The sequence below is a fragment of the Poromitra crassiceps genome (assembly GCF_964638095.1).
Source record: "Poromitra crassiceps genome assembly, chromosome: 12".
NCBI lineage: Eukaryota > Metazoa > Chordata > Actinopteri > Beryciformes > Melamphaidae > Poromitra > Poromitra crassiceps.
Window position 1 is genome coordinate 18,746,029 of NC_139632.1, and position 18,980 is coordinate 18,765,008.

The 18,980-nt window shown below is 44.7% G+C and overlaps 2 protein-coding genes across 3 annotated transcripts; one reads left to right on the plus strand and one right to left on the minus strand.

The window, feature by feature from the left end:
• Nucleotides 1-909: 909 nt before the first annotated feature.
• fam78bb (family with sequence similarity 78 member Bb) lies at nucleotides 910-4,336 on the plus strand (the record flags this gene model as incomplete). Its single annotated transcript, XM_083648026.1, has 2 exons — nucleotides 910-1,286; nucleotides 3,814-4,336. The coding sequence occupies 2 exons, from the start codon at nucleotides 910-912 to the stop codon at nucleotides 4,334-4,336; spliced, it is 900 nt and encodes a 299-aa protein (XP_083504152.1).
• A 2,692-nt stretch (nucleotides 4,337-7,028) lies between these two features.
• On the minus strand, nucleotides 7,029-18,618 carry slc35a3a (solute carrier family 35 member A3a). Of its 2 annotated transcripts, none has more exons than XM_083648023.1 (8): nucleotides 18,138-18,618; nucleotides 17,626-17,838; nucleotides 15,299-15,453; nucleotides 14,246-14,368; nucleotides 10,576-10,747; nucleotides 9,344-9,462; nucleotides 9,059-9,192; nucleotides 7,029-8,540 (listed from the first exon to the last, which is right to left on the minus strand). In XM_083648023.1, exons 2-8 carry the CDS (start codon nucleotides 17,813-17,815, stop codon nucleotides 8,450-8,452), a joined length of 984 nt encoding a protein of 327 aa, XP_083504149.1. In that variant the 5' UTR covers nucleotides 17,816-17,838; nucleotides 18,138-18,618; the 3' UTR covers nucleotides 7,029-8,449. The 2 variants fall into 2 exon arrangements, with proteins under 2 accessions (XP_083504149.1, XP_083504150.1); XM_083648024.1 differs by having other exon boundaries at nucleotides 17,626-17,903.
• Nucleotides 18,619-18,980: the final 362 nt, after the last annotated feature.

Genomic DNA, 18,980 nt, shown 5'->3' on the forward strand with positions numbered 1-18,980 from the left:
AGAAGCAGCACCACCCGACCACCGGGCGCCCCGGTGTCCGCCGGGCCGGTCCCCAGCGTCTTGTGACATGACAGCTCGGGGCAGAAAGAAGAGGATCAAAGGTTACGGGCCACCGGCAACACACAGCAGGCACGTGGATTCAATTTACACAGGCGCGGGCAGGAGCCATCCGCTGCAAGGGCTGGGTCCTCCAGGAGCCCCGGCTAGGGAAAAGGGCAGCAGTGGCACACAGGGACGGACAGGCTGCACTGTTTGATAAGAGCTGCAACAATTCCTTGATTAGTTGTCAACTATTCAATTCATCGTCAACTATTTTGATAATCGGTTTGAGTAATTTGTAAAGGGGAAACAAGTAAACATTATTTGCTGCAGCTTCTTAAATGTTAACATTTTCTGGTTTCTTTACTCTATGACAGTAAACTAAATATCTTTGAGTTGTGGCCAAAAGAAGACATTTGAGGACGTCTTCTTGGACTTTGGGAAACTCTGGTCCACATCAGTTTTCAAAAAATTCTTGACATTTTATTCACCTTATGTAGCCCCGCCCACTTGCCCCAGTTGTGTTATGACTTCCTGTTCAAAACACCGTCTGTTTTACCTGCATGGTCACTAGTACTGTACTGTCACAGGAAGTGTAAATACAACAGGAAGTAACTGGCTGACCCCTGTGTTGGAACATAAGGTGAATAGGCCAAACAACTGATCAAAATCGATTAATTGGTAAAATAATTGACAATAGAACAAATCATTAGTTGCGGTCCTATTTGAGTTAAGTATGGTTATCATAAATTGATGTGAAAGCCTACTTTATTCATCCCGCTATAGGGCATTTCTCTTGCAGTTGCAAAGGTCAGAACACCGGATCAGGGCCCCACGGTAGCACACACACCTTTGCCTTAGGTCCATCTGATGCACGGCCTCACGGTGTTGGTAGTTCAGTCCAAGTCAGCAGTGTTGCTCCCAGGCAGCAGGCCCGTCAGACTCACCTGGCTGCTCTTCACCGTCACCTTTACTTGCACAGCCATGGGCTGCATTCAGAGCATCGCCTGCAAGTCGCGCATCAAACGAGAGAACATCGTGGTGTACGACCTGTCCGCCACCATAGACCACTGCCCGACAATCATAGAGGAGAACTCGCCCATAGTGCTTCGGTACAAGACGCCATACTTCAAAGCGTCAGCACGGATCGTGATGCCCCCGGTGCCCCGTCACGAGACATGGGTGGTGGGCTGGATCCAGGCGTGCACCCAGATGGAATTTTACAACACCTATGGAGACGTTGGCATGTGAGTTAACACGGTAACACTTTGATTCATGCCTAACTACTAACTAGTAACCGCAAACCTAATAACCCTAAACTACCTTTAATGTAGCCTTAGCCTATAGGCCTAAATTAATACTTAGTTAACATGAACACCATTAGTAGCCTAAATTATTACTAGACAGTAGACACATTAGTTAACTGTTAATTAGGGTTAGCTAATAGGCCTATTAAGCATTAACTAACGCCTAATTAAGGTACCCTTATTGTAAAGTGTTATCACCCCTGTCACTTCTGTCCTCATTTGTGACGTCTGTTAATCAGCATGCGGTCACACGTCCCTTTCACATACTGAAAAGCAGTGTGTGTAGGCAAGCTCTGCGTGTGGTGTGGTGTGTGTGTGTGTGTGTGTGTGTGAGAGAGAGAGAGAGAGAGAGAGAGAGAGAGAGAGAGAGAGAGAGAGAGATCACAGACATTTGTGCATGCCAGCAGGGTTAACTATGCTGTCAGCCTCCATTCAAACGCCCACACCGACAGATCCTGTGTTCCTGTGACTTTGGCATCTGAATAGAAAGGCTGCTATTAGAGGAGCTAAACAACAGTTGCTGCTCTCACAGTCAAATTGTGGCCCACAGAGACATGCACCCCCCCCCCACACACACACACACACACACAAACACACACACACACACACACACACACACACACACACACACACACACGCGCACGCACGCACGCACGCACGCACGCACACACACACACACACACACACACACACACACACACACACACACACACACACACACACAGACACACACACACACACACACACACACACACACACACACACACACACACACACACACACACACACACACACTCAGAGTATCTGGAGGCAAAGGCATTTGTGAGGGATGTTTAATCCTCCTGGGTTTAGGGCTGGGGGGCTGGGGGGTGAGAGGGCATGGCTTTTGGGGGGGGGGGGGTCTGAGTGTTCAGTCATAACAAAACACAAGGAACAGATGGAAGGGGGCCACTAGATGACAAAAACTGTCTGCCATGCAAAGAGATGATGATAATCCTCTGACATGTAACATTCATACAGTATGTTCACTGCACGCCTGGAGGAGGATTTCTGAAAGGTTTATTCTCATCACCTCCTTTTCCTCTTCCACACATCTTCCAAACAAACAGCCCAGCTGTGCCACATTCCAGCTACTACTGTACTGTTTCCCTTCACAGTAAAGAAAGAAACAACTAGAAACAACCGCCTTGTGGTTGTTTCTAGTTCGCCTTGCGGTTGTTTGCCTCTGACAACAAGTCAAGTTGCAGTCTACATCCATGTCTGTCCAGACTGTCCAAGCACAAATAACTTGAAGCCCACGGCGCAGTGGTGTGGCCAGTCAGCCTTTTGGCTTTTTAGGCAATGTTTGGGGGTACCTCAACCACACATCTAGTCGTATTTAACATGGAAAATGGTCCTACCCTAACTCTACCCTCTCACCACCCACATACCCCTAGCCACTCCCCTACCCACCCCTCAAACCCCGACTCTCTACGACCTTCCTATCCCTAGCTACGGCCCCTTTCCACTAGCCCCACCTGCGCCCTCAACACGCCCCCTCCCACCACCCACACCACCCTAGCCACACCTCTACCCACCAATCAAATCCTGACTCTCTACAACGTTCCTATCCCTAGCTATGGCCCCTTTTACAGTACCTAACCCCATCCCCTTCCTTCATGGAATGGAAGGACATGAGGTCACAGTGACCTTGACCTTTAACCACCCAAAAATCTAAGTAGTTCATCCTTGAGTCCAAGTGGATGTTTGAGCCAAATTTGAAGGAATTCCCTCAGGGCATTCCTGAGATATTGCATTAACGAGCATGGAACAGGCAGTCGTGATGTCACAGTGACCTTGAACTTTTACCTTTGACCACCAAAATCTAATCAAGATCATCCTTGAGTCCAAGTGGATGTTTGAGCCAAATTTGAAGCAATTCCCTCAGGGCATTCTTGAGAAGCCGGTGGGTTATGAGTCCTGGTCTCTGCAGGGGAAGGGAACTGGGGGGAATAGCATCATCCTCGGGCATCCCGCGTGCTACGTACTGCCGGTGAAACTCCTCACTGTCAGGTGAAAAGAAGTGGCTGGAGACTGCACATGTATCAGATGAAGCATGTGCTATTCTACGGCTCTCCCCAGATCGGCAGAGCGAGTGGAGAAACGAGTGGGACAGCAGGATAATTGGCCAAGTAGAATTGGGGAGAAAAATCATGGAAAACAATCATAAAAAAGAAAGAAAGAAAAGAAAGTCAGCACACTGAAACTCCCTTTAGCTCATTTAAGTGAACATCCCGACGTTTTGAGTTCTGAGTCTTCAGACATATTGAAGACAAACAAAGACACCATCTCTAGAGACATAATACCCTCTCATCACATGACCCCGGGGAGAAAAATACATACTGGTACTTGCAATGAAGGTTAAAGCCATTTTAATGTATACAGGAACCGCTCTGTTTCCAGTCCTTTCCTCTCTGTCCCCTTCCAGGTCGAGCTGGGAGCTTCCTGAGTTGCGTGAAGGCCTGGTGAGGGCCATCAGCGACTCGGACGGCGTCAGCTACCCCTGGTATGGAAACACCACTGAGACTGTCACCATCGTAGGCCCCACCTCCAAGCCATCGCGCTTCATCGTCAGCATGAACGACAATTTTTACCCCAGCGTCACCTGGGCTGTGCCGGTCAGCGAATCCAACACACCTTTACTGACCAGCATCAAAAGGGACCAGAGCTTCAGCACCTGGCTGGTGGCCCTCAACACCACATCCAGGGAGAAGATCCTCCTCCACACCATCAAGTGGAGGATGAGGGTGGACATCGCGGTGGATCCGTCCATGCCACTGGGCTCCAGAGCCAGACTGCTCGGCCGGTTGCATCAGGACCAGCCGCGAATGTTGACTCGCATGGAGCCCATCCCTCCCAACGCCATGGGGAGGCCCAACGCCAACGATGCCCAGGTTCTGATGTGGAGGCCCAGGAGAGGCCCCGCTCTCGTCGTCATACCACCTAAGTAGAGGGTTCACAGGACAGGGTCAGGACAGTAGAGGGTTGGCCCGCTTCAACAGAGAAACTGCTAAAAAGACAAACAAGCAGTAGACAGTTAAAAAGACAAACACAGACAAGCAGACAGATGTATAGGCAGGCTGAGATTTGTACGAACTATTGATGGCACAAGTTCAGAATCACGGTCTTTCGTGTGACGCTGGGGTTCAATCTTGGGGGGACACCTGCCTTAATTCCCCATCGCTGCCTTTGACTATCCAGAAAGGACACGGGTCTCAACTTCTGCTGCTGTGGAGCTACTGGGTGTGCAGGCCTTTTCTCCAGCCCGGCACAGCCGAGTTGGGTTCTTGGATGTAAACCAAACCTGTAGCGACTCCGGCCCAGAAGGAAACGATCAAGCCTAAATACAGACCCTATTTCAAAAGGTTCTTCAGCCTTAATGACAATACTACTGGCCTGCTCTGTACTGTACAGTCAATTGCTGTGTGAGTGTGTACCCATACAAGACTAAAGGTATTAGTGTGTGTGTGTGTGTGTGTGTGTGTGTGTGTGTGTGTGTGTGTGTGCGCGTGCGTGCGTGCGTGTGTGCGTGCGTGTGAGGTCCAAGGGCAATGCTGTGTGGTTATGCATTATGGACAGAGAACTGTAATGTTATTTGATGGATGATGTGAGTGTGGGTGTGGGTGTGTGTGTGTGTGTGTGTTTTCCAGGCCTATAAGGGCGTATAATGGAGCCCCAGCGTAGGGTCCAGGCTTGCTGCTCTGTCACACCATACTGCCTCACACAGACACCAGGGGCCTCATTTGTGAAAATGTTCCAGATTCCATTGTAGGGTCATTTTAAAGAAGAGAGAAAACAATGTTTTTTGTAACATGCACGCATCCTTGGTGTAGGTGGAAAAGTTTTTTTTTTTTTTTTTTTTTTGCCATGTCACAGAAAATATAGAAATCACAGCTTGGATTTGGTCATAAGCGCACAATTTGTGCATTGAAATCATTCATAAATGAAGCCCTACAGCAGGCCTTTTTTTTTTTTATCACAAATGACAAGTTCACCCAAGATGCAGACCTTTTTCCTCCCTGCCTTTTGAAAGCCAGTGATGCCTGGATTGATGACAGCCATCTATAAAAAATAAAGATAAAAAGTCCAAATAAAAAAGCTAATCTTATTGGTAGGAGAGGAAGCAAGGTTACATTTTACGAGTAATGAAATGGGTCTGGCCTCGACGGCTGTGAGAGGACAGAAAGAGAGCTACGGTATCTGTATCAAGTCACTGTATAGTCTAAGATCAGGAAAGATTGTAGTGAAAGTGAAGTGCATTCACTATAAAACTCAAGAAATGGGTACACAGCATTTTGGTTTAGAAACACACTATAATATTTTATAAACTGTGCTTTTATGACGTTTGATGACTTTTGAAATGAAAACCGGCGTGCAGCTTACAGAATGTCTCACATTCTCACAATCAAGTTGAATCGGAGTGAAAAATGTTAGCTAGTCATTTTCGAGGCAGGTGTGTATATTGTATTTGTAAAGCACACTGTGCACACAGTGAAACACTGAGCTCACATCAGGACGGTCCAGACGAGCCAGAGAGGGAAGAGGTCGTCCAGGATGTAACCATGATACCTTTTCCATGCTGCTCATTACCTTGGTGCAAACCGTACAAGCCTTCACACACAGACACACACACACCTCATCTACAGTACAACTATACCAGAGCCATGATCACCGGAAAGGACTGTTTGCCTGTGCATTGTAAAGCCCAGTTCACACCAATGATTCGCAACTGTTCTAGAACAAAGTTGCAGCGGCCTGAACAGACCCGTCTCACCTAGACTCGAATCATTGCTGTGAACTGGGCTTAAGCCGTGTTACACACTCTCCTCATGGCGGTGTGGACAACATGCCTATCGTAGCCATGACACAGCAGCGGTTTGTGAGGCAAACCACAGACGATGGCCAACGTCGACAATCAGGGGTAACATCTAGTCCGGCATCTTGAATAGGTTTATTCAGAGGAGAAACTGTCAAGGAAGGCGATATTAGTCAATGATCTGCTACAGGAAACCTGAATGTTGAAGCCCTTTCTTGACATGTTGGCCATATCACAATGGAGGAAGTGTTTGCGGAAACACATTTGTATTGGGCCAAGAGGTCACATACCGTAGTCTACCTTCTACGCAACCTCTGTGTGCCAGGGCCTCAAGTGTCTCTCTCTAACAGATGTGCCTGAGGACTTGAGAGTAGAGTGGTACACAGTCCTCGATGATTAACTTGACTCGTTAATTCGTACTTGTTCTACTGATTAACTGGACTTTCATGCAGTGACTGATTTAAAATGACTGGGGGACTGGAGCCAATATTAACGGCCATGGAACATTGGGGTGTTACTATACAATCCTTTCTCTCAGACTGTCTAGCCTTTGCATGCAGTGTTTTTAACGGATTAAAACAAATGTCAAACATTGGACTGTGTCAACTTATTTATATTGATTAGCTTGCAATGCAAATGAGCATTCTGGATATTGTAACTATACATTTCTGCAAGGTAGATGGAAAAACGAGAGTCAAACAAGACGGGATTCATAATTCATACTATGGAGCCGGGTGTGAAGTGTGAATGTGTTGTCTATGTGAGATGAGCAATAAAAACACACAGCAAGGCTGAAGGAAACATGTTTTCCTTTATAAGAGATCACAATTTGTACAATAATAAAGTTATTAATAATAACTATACCCGCTTTACCCAAAACACATACTGACGAAGTGGTTCTATCGGGGGAAAAACACGAGTGGAATCGTAGGCATGGTTTGGAAGATGACTTTGTAAATAATGCCTTACAGGTTTCTGATGTAAGTAGTATAATCGATTCACACTCCCAACTCCTACGTTTTAGCTTAAAGTCACTTAGCTGAACTGCTCTCAATTATGTTTTGATTACTTTAACTCTGAATCTACAGAATATAAATGAAACAATTTATTGAAATGTATGATTATAATTTAAATGGTGCCATTATTTACACCCATGATTAAGATTATTTCATGTTGTATAAAAATGATCTTTGCAAAAGAAAAAATCTTTAAACAATCGCTTTTTAAAGAAATCGATCTGTAAAATGTCACAGGTTTTAATTAATTAATTAAGCATCAGATTTGTGTATTCCTGTAACATGTAATTTATACAGTCAGATTACTGTAACACTGTTACACTTTACTCGCCAAACCCTCCTTAAATCAGTAGGGCAGACAAAGATACACCAGAGCCATATAGTGGAATAGTTCTGTCATTGAGATATGTGTCATCAAAGAGTTCCACATGTCCCAGTATCTATATGTTGCCTGGCAACAAAAACAGTTTCCCAAAATAACTACGCAAAACAACCTGAGAGCGATAACTTACAATACAATACTACTTATGGTCGCTATGGTTGCTAGATCCTACAAATAAAGCTCTCACAGAGTAAAGGGCTCTTGTAGGCCAGAGTGGGACAAGCCAAGGCTCAATGACAGAACCTTTCATCCTACAACTCACAGGTGAACACGCCGACTATTTCGACTGTGCTCACGTCATCTAAGAATGTGCCCATTTGGCAGCTCTGTCTGTCTGTCTGCGTCTTTTATTAGTTTATATTGTATAAGTATGATTGATGTGGCAGTAATGGCTGGCAGACTGGCAGTCAAGCAGGTTCCTCTACAATCAGTCAGTGGTGATGAGAGAATATTCCTCCCACCTCTGGAGGTGTGGCAACCAGGTTTGGCTGTACTCTGGAGGTGCGGCAACCAGGTTTGTCTGTACAGTGGTAACAATGGAAAACAAACATCCTGCTTGGCCACAGTTTCCAATGCGCCTTGGTTAGCCTTCCCAGCTGAGGCACTTTTGGTATCTGACCACCAACACAGCACTGCGCTTGCTGGAATTCTTCACTCCTTCTTGCCGTTTCTTCTTCGGCTCCTCTCCTCCCTTCCTCTGCCTCGCTTCCTGTTCGCGATCATAATACTATGCTATGGTATAGTCCTTTCCCCGTCTGCCTCCTCTTCTCCAGCGCTCGTTCTCCTCTCCCGTCTATCTCTCGATCCTCTTACAGGACGTCCCAGCACTCCTGTGGTGGCGGCGAGTGCCTTACGCCCTGCTGGGGTTGGGGGAGGGCTTGCCTTCATAGCCGTACAAGAAAGTGGCCGCAATGACCAAAACAGCCCCCAGGAAGAACACACTGCAGACGACACCGAACAAAATGGTCAGTTAGAGAACTTCAGAGTGAGAGAGAGACAGGAAGGAGAAACAGACTGACAGACATGCTAAGACAGTGGTTCTCAAACTTTTTCACATCAACGACCCTTAAACTGACACAAATTAGACCACGGAACCTCTTTTGATAAGATGTTGTCCCAGGGTCCCCCAGATTTGTACTTTTAGATGTTTTATTACAGAAAGTGTTTGAAACCCATGACCAAAATAGTCATACATTGTCGTGGTGTTACTTATGGATGGAATTATAGTGAAAATAAATTATGCCCCTTTTTTTGCTGGGGACCGCCTGGAGCCCCCTCAAGGACCCCTGGGGGTCCCCGGACCCCACTTTGAGAACCATTGTACTAAGATATACTGAGAGATACGGGGACGGTGTGTGTTAAGGTGTGTGTTAACTGTGTACACCCTGTCTGTTTGTGTGTGTGTGTGTGTGTGTGTGTGTGTGTGTTTTTGTGAGTCTGTGCACGTGTGAGCCTCTACCCAGTGGGGTCAAAGTCCTGGAGCCAGAAGTAGGATATGAGAGTTGAAAGGATGATGGAGAGCGACGTGGCGAAGCCCTTGAGGATGTTGTCTGCATACTTGATGACCGCCGCTATGACCAGACCACCCAGCGCCTACAGAAACAACAAACACATGGACACAGATGGACAAAGGCGTGACCTGGGGCCGGCAGGGGAATCTGATCCACGGAATAAATAGTCCATTGCTCCAGAGGTTTGACAATAGACACTCTTTGGTTCAATCCATGGTGTGGGAGCTCCATACCTGCAGCGCCACCACGGTCCAGGTGATCGTGTTGTATCCCTGGAACATCCCAGACTGCTTCACTCTCTCCCCATCATACGCCAACATCCCGATGAGGCCAAACACCAGGCCAAACACCCCTGGAACACACATGCACACACACACACATCAAAGGAGAGTAAAGCATAAGATCTGACTCTTAAGATCTAACCAAAGATTTCATGCGTTGAAGTCTGATCAAAAGGTGTGACTTCAACTTGGAACAAACTGTCAACGGTGCGTGTACAGTATCCTGCAGTCACTGCATCATATTATCAGTGGAGTGTATTCATTGTCAGTCAATTAATTCCATCAACTCAGCAAAACAAAGAGAGAAACTGAAACTACAGAAACACCTTCTCTGTTTGGCACTAAATATCTTACCACAATTCTTGTTATGATTTACGTAATTGGCTTCAGGACCTGCTTTTACCAAAAAGTGTGTTTTAAATACATGACATCATTGTTTTTTATTTGTTAGAGTTATCTCGGCATTGGCTCAAACATGTGATGCAGGGGAGGGAGAGAGAGAGAGAAAGAGAGAGAGAGAGAGAGAGAGCGAGAGAGGGAGAGAGAGGGATAGAGAGAGAGAGAGAGAGAGAGAGAGAGGGATAGAGAGAGGGAGAGAGAGAGAGAGAGAGAGGGATAGAGAGAGGGAGAGAGAGAGAGGGATAGAGAGAGGGAGAGAGAGGGAGAGGGATAGAGAGAGAGAGAGAGAGGGAGAGAGAGGGGGAGAGAGAGAGGGAGAGAGAGAGAGAGGGATAGAGAGAGAGAGGGAGAGGGAGAGGGAGAAAAAGAGCTCAGACCAGGAAATGAATCGCAGGAGAATTAACACATGCCTCACACGTTCTGAGGTAAAAATAAACTCGACAGGAACATTCATCTTAGCAGAAAGAGATGTGAGGTAAGAAGCCCAGCTGGCTCGCTGCACAGGGAGAAGGGACTGTACGCAAGAGCCCGCTTCAAAAACATCGTAGTGGTGCCTTACTCTGCCTAATCTGTTTGGAACAGCAACAATAACATCTCACAGCTTTATTCCTGTGTTGAAGCGCCTGCAATCAAGGAGCTGTCATCAAAGGATTTCGTAGGATTTTGTATTCTGGTCTTCAAATACTTCAAATCGTTATTATTAAGCGGACTGAATTACAAGTAGAAAGGCAGACAGGCGAGACAGCCTGATTGGTTGACTGAACAGCTGATTGACGGATAGAGACCTAGCTGGATGTTGCGGACCCAGACGCTCTGCTTGCTCTCCTTGAGGATCTTCTCAAAGTAAACCCCGGCGAAGCCACTGGAGCAGCAGGCCACCAGGACCGCCGCCACACCCACAAACTGGGACCCGGCCGACTGGGCCTCCTCTGGGGCCGCGGCAGACTCAGACGGCCACTGGATGTACAAGAGAAGGACATAGACACATTAGATCATAATTAACTTTTTTAGATAGCGCTTAGCCACTTGAAAAGTTAAGAAAGACATTGAAAAGAACAGTGGTAAAAAGATAAAGCATACAACAGAAGAACACAAGATTAAGAAGGCACACGTAAAACCAAAATGTTACATACAAGCAAGTCTATAAAAAGTGTAAAGATACAATTGGGAGTGTTGCATTGGGTCAAGAAGACATCAATATAGGTTAGCAGAGTAAAAATCAGGTGGTCTTCCAGGATGGGGCATATATTGATACAAGATAAAAAAGAGGTAGCTGTCCAGTGTGGTTGCAGGAAGTTCCCCAGGTGTTGAAAGCAGCAGAAGAAGATGATGTCTTCTTCTGCTGCTTTCAACACCTCGGGAACTTCCTGCAACCACACTGGACAGCTACCTCTTTTTTATCTTGTATCTATAAAAAGTGTGTTTGATGAGGTGATTTTAAATGACACTGAATGAACTAGGCTTCAGAAGAGGGGGAAATAGACTACCATCGCACAGTAATTATGATCATAAACAAGAGGAGAGGCTTCGAGGCGGAGAGGAGGAGGGATTGGGAAGAGAAGCAGGAAAAGAAACAAGGAAAAGGAGTGGAGAATTACAGGCGGGCGTTCCACAGTCTCGGGGGCCAAGATGGTAAAAGCACAATCTTCTTTAGTAGTGAGGTTAAGTACCGTACTGTACTGTAAAGTACAATTAAAATATGGGGATATGCAAATCTGGATTCAACTTAAAGATATCCAGTGACACCTTTGTCTTCTAGTCATATATTTGGCACTAGGCAGCAAAGCAAAGCCCATCACTGACATGGGCGTATCATTTGATTTGGTGTACGCCACGAGGCAACATACAGTATTTAGCAGCATGCCTTTGTGCTGCTTCTGCTTCTGAACACTAGCCAGCTAGCTGACATTCAAACAAAGGGCTCATCACGATTTTGCCAAGCTGTAAAAATGTATGAGTGTTCATATACTGTATACAGAGTGCTGTGCTAAGCAGGAAAACCAAAGGTACCAACACAAAGGGAAAGAGAAACTTTGAAATGGTTCTACACAAATTAAGAAATGTATTCAGCTTGCAGGTTGGGTAACAAAACACACTGTTTCTTTGGGGTGAAAATACAAATATCTGAATAAATAGGTCAGAGTCATTCCTTGGTCAAGCGGATTTCATTATGTTTAAAGATTTTGCCGACTGAGCTGAATGACTGCCATCTCTGCACATACAGTATCCAGACAGTTACTCCTATTCAAATTCTGCACAGAGACAACAAACTCTACCCGCCTTCAGTGAAGGTCGACAGCCACAATAAATAACACAATACAGGGCCAGAAAATGTGTTGAATGTGGTTAGCGATGGTTGAGAAGGACCAGTGGTTGCGTTAAACAAATATTTCCTGTCTTTTACAGATATTCTTTTAAACAATGACAGAAACATCTGAAGGCTCTGGGTCATTTTAACACAGGTAATAATAGATTATGGCAAAAAAAAAAAATGACAACCCTGTCTGAGAAGGACAGACTACTCTGTGACAACAAAAGGAAAGATTGTAAGGTCACTTCTGCCTGCTTGATTTATCCCCTTCTATAATGTTCTGTCATATTTCTTTCTTTACCAGGCAAGCACATGAAACTGTAACAGTGACGAATGCACATGAAACTGTAACACTGATGAATGCACATGAAACTGTAACACTGATGAATGCACATGAAACTGTAACACTGATGAATGCACATGAAACTGTAACACTGATGAATGCACATGAAACTGTAACAGTGACGAATGCACATGAAACTGTAACACTGATGAATGCACATGAAACTGTAACAGTGATGAATGCACAGGAGCATTATGTATTCCAGCCTTCTGTTCTCTCTGGAGAAAAAAGATGTACAGTAAAGGGATCACCTCAGGACAGTATGTGTGGCCAATCTGTGTGAACCCTCTCCCGACTCATGTCACAATGTAGCCGTCCTTGAGAAATCCTATCCTCAGTCTAAACGCATCAGCACATACGCACATTGCTCCTCTCCTTTCTCTTTCAATGGTACAGTATGTTCATTCTTTGCATTGTTGAGACTAGCTCGCGTTTCAGCGGAAGCTATTATATAGCTTAGATATTGTCTGTTGAAACGGCTCCTCTCCTCCGCAGGTCACTGATTACATCATTCAGAGAGCAGTGGTTGCGTTAACCAAATATTTTCCGTCTTTTACAGATTTTCCTTTTTTTTTTACGACAGAAAAATCTGAAGGCTGTCAGTTTAACACAGGTAATAATAGATTACTGTATGAAAGAATCTTTACAACACTGTCACTCAAAATTACAGACAAGGAAATCCAATGAAACCTCTGATCCAGACTGTTCAACACAGTATTATTGTTGCAGTTGTATTATTTGTTTGTTTGCAGCATGCTAGCTGACACTGTTTGCTAATACCATGGTTCTAAGATAGGGATGATTATTGGTAGCATATTTGATGGGATATTGATCTGATGTTATGTCATTGTGTTAGCAATTGCTTCTTTGCATGCCATCTCACACAGTTGGTTGTAGCATAGTTGCTGGTAATATTGATTATTTAGAAGGTTGTTATGTTAGCTTGTTAGCTTTAGATGGTCTGTAGGCATAGATATAGAACTATTTCCATATCTATGGTCTGTAGCATGCTAGCTGACATGTTTGCCAGTAGCATGATTGCTCTGTATGAAAAGAAAGGATATCCACGGGGGGTTAAACATATTTTATGACTAAGATGTGTGAAATGTGCAAACATATAAATATCCATCTTATTACGGTAATTAAGACAGGATTGAATGACAGGATTTCAAGCCAGTAGTGTCAGCCGTCGTAAGTTTAGAAATGATCTAGTAGGGATGTGATAATGTCCTGGGTTTGAATCTGGCGCAGGACCTTTGTTGCATGTCACCCACCTCTTTTCTCATCGTCTTTCCTGTCTCTCCATACTTTCAACTGTCAAATAAAGGTAAAGAATTCCCCACAAAAATAATTGTATAAAAAATGAGAAGAAGAAACACTGTTGGGAACTAATGTTAAAGCTAAGTCTGGGTGACATACAGTACCTGCACTCAGATAGCGATATCCATGAGGTAGCTGGTGATTGAATGATACTGCCTGTCTGATGGCCTTGTGGATTTATGACAGCTGAGCCCGATGCCCTCTACAGTCACCATTTGTGGGCTAGTACATCATTCTTCTGACATCTGAATGGGGTTTATGTTTGAATGCTCACCTTGGATTATGGCACAAAGGATTAGAACATCAAACTGCATGCACTGGCAATTTACTGACATTTAAGGAGGAGAAGATGATCCCTTTGTCAACACTCCTCCAACATGGCAGCAAATCCCTCACAGCCAACGATAGCAACTGTCCAACATACCGGGACAGCAGTCTACATGCAAATGACACAGGAAAGAAACATAATAGTGTACCAGACCTGTACTAGAGCCACTCCAGTCATGAGAATGAGCAGGGAGAGCCACTGGTAGACGCCCAGCCTGCGGCCCAGCATGGACACTGAGAACAGTGCCGTGGTCAAAATCTTCAGCTGGTACGTCACCTGATGGAGACGGGGTGAGAGAAGATTTGCGTTTTATTGATCATGTATCAGGTCTCCCCACATCCCCCCAGATTTAGATTCCTACCCAATTCCCTAGGCCAGCGGTTCCAAAACGGCCCACTTTGAAATCTGAAAATCTTCCGGGGCCCACCCAACCCTTTAATCACAACTCTGATCAACACACGAGACTCCGATAGCCTACATGTGCAGTCGCCAGCCGCTTCTTTTAACCTGACAGTGAGGAGTTTCACCGGCAGGAGGTAACACATGGGAGGATAACGCTATTCCCCCCAGTTCCCCTTCCCCAAGCAATGCCCCGATCGACCAGAGGAGGCACTAGTGCAGTGACCAGGACCCTTAATCCGGCTTCCCACCCGCAGACACAGTCAATTGTGCCTGTATGGACACCCGACCAATACAAATACTTGCTCAAAAAATTTAAGGGTAGGCCAATCAGAGGCGGAGTAGAAGTGACATGTCACATTGCGTTTTTCTTTATTGCACAGTTTAAACCTGTGTCAATGTTAAAAATGTGTCAATTTGAGAATAAAATGACATAACATAAAAAAAAAATTATTTTATGTATTTAAAATACACAAAATACAAGGTCTGAAAGTATTTTGATACAAATTACATCTTATTTTTCTCGGTCCAGCCAAATACAAATTACAAAATACACAAATGTATTTGAAATACGTATTTGAAATAGATATATTTAAAATACTGCCCATCTCTGCGTGTTGGTAGGCAGGAATCTACCGCTGCACTACCCGGACAGAGTAAGGACTCTATGAATAATGCCGTGCAGTTTCTTAATGCCCTGGAAAGGCACAATAGCTCTACTGTGACTACCGTGTGTCAAGCTGTGAATCATGCAGACGGACACAATCTCTCTTTCTATGGCGCAGCCCGGCCTGCCCTCCTCTGTACCTGGTAGGTTGCAGCATCCAGGTTGGACAGCGCCACGTAGAGCAGGTTGTTCTGTAGCGTGTAGATGCCTGAGGGAATCGCCAGCTTCAGCGTTTCTATTGGTTTGTGGGCTATTTCCTGGCGGAGGATGCTGTTCAGAGCACGCATGCTGTAACCTGAGGGGAAGTGGGGTGGAAGTTAAAACTTTTAGTACATAATTAAATTGGAATTATGATTGAACCTGTCAGCTTTCACAGGACTCATTGTCGTAAGATGGGCATTCATTATAAAATTTATATTAGCTCTTAACCAAGTAGGAGTCATTTTTATGAGGTTAATCACTAGCTATTAAAATTAGTTAGTGTTGTGCAACATTTCAGTCTGACAATTAGTCTTCAACACATCCAAATATGGCTGGGCAGTATTCAATATTTTTTGTCTATTGTCTTCAAATATAATCATATCTTGATGAAATAATGATAGCGTTGTTATACACAATTCTGTTGTCTAAATTAAACATAACAAGCTAAAACCTATCAAAATGTTTCTGAAAAAAAGTAAAGAATATTATTTGAAAATTAAGAGTTTTAGTGTACTTTGTATTACCATGCAGTCCAATGCAATGAACATCTATTTGATAATTTAACATGTCATTTTTGCAGATGTTAGCAGTTATGGTTATATTGAAAATACTGCTGAAATGATTAGCCGATTAATTTGATTATTTGGACAGACATGAAATATTTGCAGCTTGCAGCTTCACAAATGCTAAGATTTTCTGTCTTTTCTCCTATTCATTTCATTATTAAATGAATGGCCTAATAACAATGAATGGCCTAATAACAATTAAGTAAGCATTTTTTTAATGCTTTGGTCTCTGCAGTAGTAAGTTGTTATTTTATATTGTGATATTCCTGTTTGTGATTATCCATAAACCAGCCCTGCATCTGTTGAGTCCACACACAGTCCAGTCCACTCACCACTGGCGCTGGAACAAGGGGGACATGGGGACATTTTGTCCCCCTTAAAATTTGGTCCCCCTAATTTTTTTTTTTTTTTTTTTTAATCTGAGGGGGCAACTGCCCCTGACGCTTAGAGCCCACTTTACACTGTTTACACAGCCTGTGATGCTTGTTAAAGCCGTGATCGTTGTGGGATTATTACACCTGAGACAGACAGACCCGGGGATCAAGTTACAGAGAGCCCACTTTAAGGTGCTCTTATACTCGAGCAAAGCTCCGTGGGGTGGGGCCCCGCGAGTCTCCGTGCAGACCTCGCGCTGGGGCAGATGCCATTATACTCAGAAAGTGATCAGCATGTATTGTACAATGGTGAGAACAGCCCGTGAAAAGTCGCAATGAAACGCTATTATGTGCAGTACTGAGTGCGCTTTCACTCTCAAACGACCGCACATCAGCACATGAAGGAATCAAATCACCAAACTTGTTTTTACTGAAAGCCGTTTTACTTCTCAGCTCTGATAGCCTACTCTGTGCTGCTTTTAATCTCTCTCAATAATGCTCTCAACACAACACATTTACTTGGTGAAATTACTAAAAACGAACAGTTGCAAATCAAAGTTTATAGCCTACCACATGGGTCAAGAAATGCGGCGAAAACACAGCTCAGTGTTCAGGGTTCAGTGGCTTGAAAGCGGACATGTTTGGAGAGAAGCCGTGCGCTGCTTGCGCTGTTAGAAAAAAAATCAGGCACAAGGCGAGCGCCAGACGGAGCTAGCGAATAACCACGCGCAACAAATTTACGTCATTTGACGCGCCCGGCCCTCGCTCCACGCCCTTCACGGCAGGGTGAGCATAATTCAGCCTTTACACTGTTTTCACAGCCTGTGACACTTGTTAAAGCCGTGATCATTGTGGGATTATTACACCTGAGAGACAGACAGACCTGGACTCTTTACTGCACTCACTGTCATTGGCTGCTGCTATAATCGTAAACGGTTATTGTTATTTTATTTTTGTGTTGAGATGACAAGTTTTGCACTGTGTTTCAAAATGATAATAATAATAATAATAATAATAAGTTCAGTGTTTCTGTCTGTGTTGCTGTCTGTTGTAGTGTAATTGTAAAATGACCTAAAGGGAGAGCAGGTCACCAAGTGAGTGAGAAAAGGAAAAATACTGAATAATTACATCACTACAGTATAATCCTAATGTTAATTTAAAATGAGATATTCATCTAAATATGGCTAAAAATCATCCAAACGTCCATAAAAACGTAAATTTTTCAAAAAGCGGCAAGGGCGCCGAAAAAATTAATAAAAAAAAAAAAAAAAAAAAAAAATTGTGTCCCCCTGATTGCAAACTCGTTCCGGCGCCACTGCCACTCACTGTGCTCCTTGAAGACCAGCAGCACGCAGGTCAGGATCTTCATGACCTCGGCCACCACCACCGCCGAGGAGGGCAGGTAGCGCGGCCCGTCGGCCTGCAGCGTGCGGGAGTAGCGCATGGTGAGCACCAGGGAGGTGGTCTGGAACACCAGCACGCCCAGGGACAGGTACTTCAGCCGGGAGGAAGCCATGGGCACCGGCCGGTAGGAGGAGGCTGGTGGTCAGGGCACAGGGGAGAGGGGATGATGTCGACCAGGAAGGCAGACACTGACAGACACACTGAATGTAACGTTAATCATTTCCTAAATCTAACGGCACAAATACCCTTTGGTCACTCTTTCCGGGTATATGACGTCATCATCTCCCCTCTGGACGGGAGCCCTGCATCCACTCTGGAGGGGATATGATGACGAAGAAAGAGTGACGAAAGGGGCTAGGTACACATATAGACCTACAGAATACGAACTAGACTTGCTGAAAAGATTGATGAATACACAGGAAGAAGTCACTGACCTTTCCTTCACTGATGCCTTCAAAGACACCCCGCTGAACGCAACTTCAGTCGCGTAGAGGGATTACTTTGCATTCAACAGGATCCCTGCAGGTCCCCACCAGTTTTCGGTGAGGGCTCAGCCAGGTAACGTTACTGGGAGATCAAAACAGCTGTCAAAACAACAGCAGCAGCAGCAGCAGCTCAAGTCCTCTGACTTGCGTCCATTGACCCACACTGGATGTCTACGTTAACGTAACGTCCGCGGATAGCTACATCATGTGACAGATAATAAATCCGTGCAAAATCTGTCACGATGGACTGCCATTACGGCTGGACTACCTGTGTGAATTATGTTGCAGAGCCAGAAAAGCTGGAAGGACTTCCGTGTACAGGACAGGTTTCTTCCTCGCGTGCCCCACCATGCATCCTGTTGCCAGCTGCCGCCACCTCCTGGCACGGCACGGCACTGAAACAGTATTTCTGTACTGTACCCAGCAGAGCAGACCCTTAAAGGCAGTTGAAAATAGCTTCAGTTTCTCTCCTTTACAAAAGTATTATCAGTAAAGCAGATAGGTGTATGTAATTTACATAATATGGGTATGATTTTATTTTGTTGATATAAAACGCTAAACCCTAGCCATGTGTTAAATAAATAAAAGTAAATACACAAGTAGTTACTACTGTTTGCCTTTGTAGGGCAGTATAGTGCATGCTACATTAGAATGTATTTGTGATTAAAACAAATACTATGGCTATGTGTTTGGGTAAAACATGTCAGATTGAGCCATCAAGACTCCGCTCATTCCTGTCTTGTATTTTTTTGTTGTAATGGAATCCAATGAATATTTGACACACATATTTGA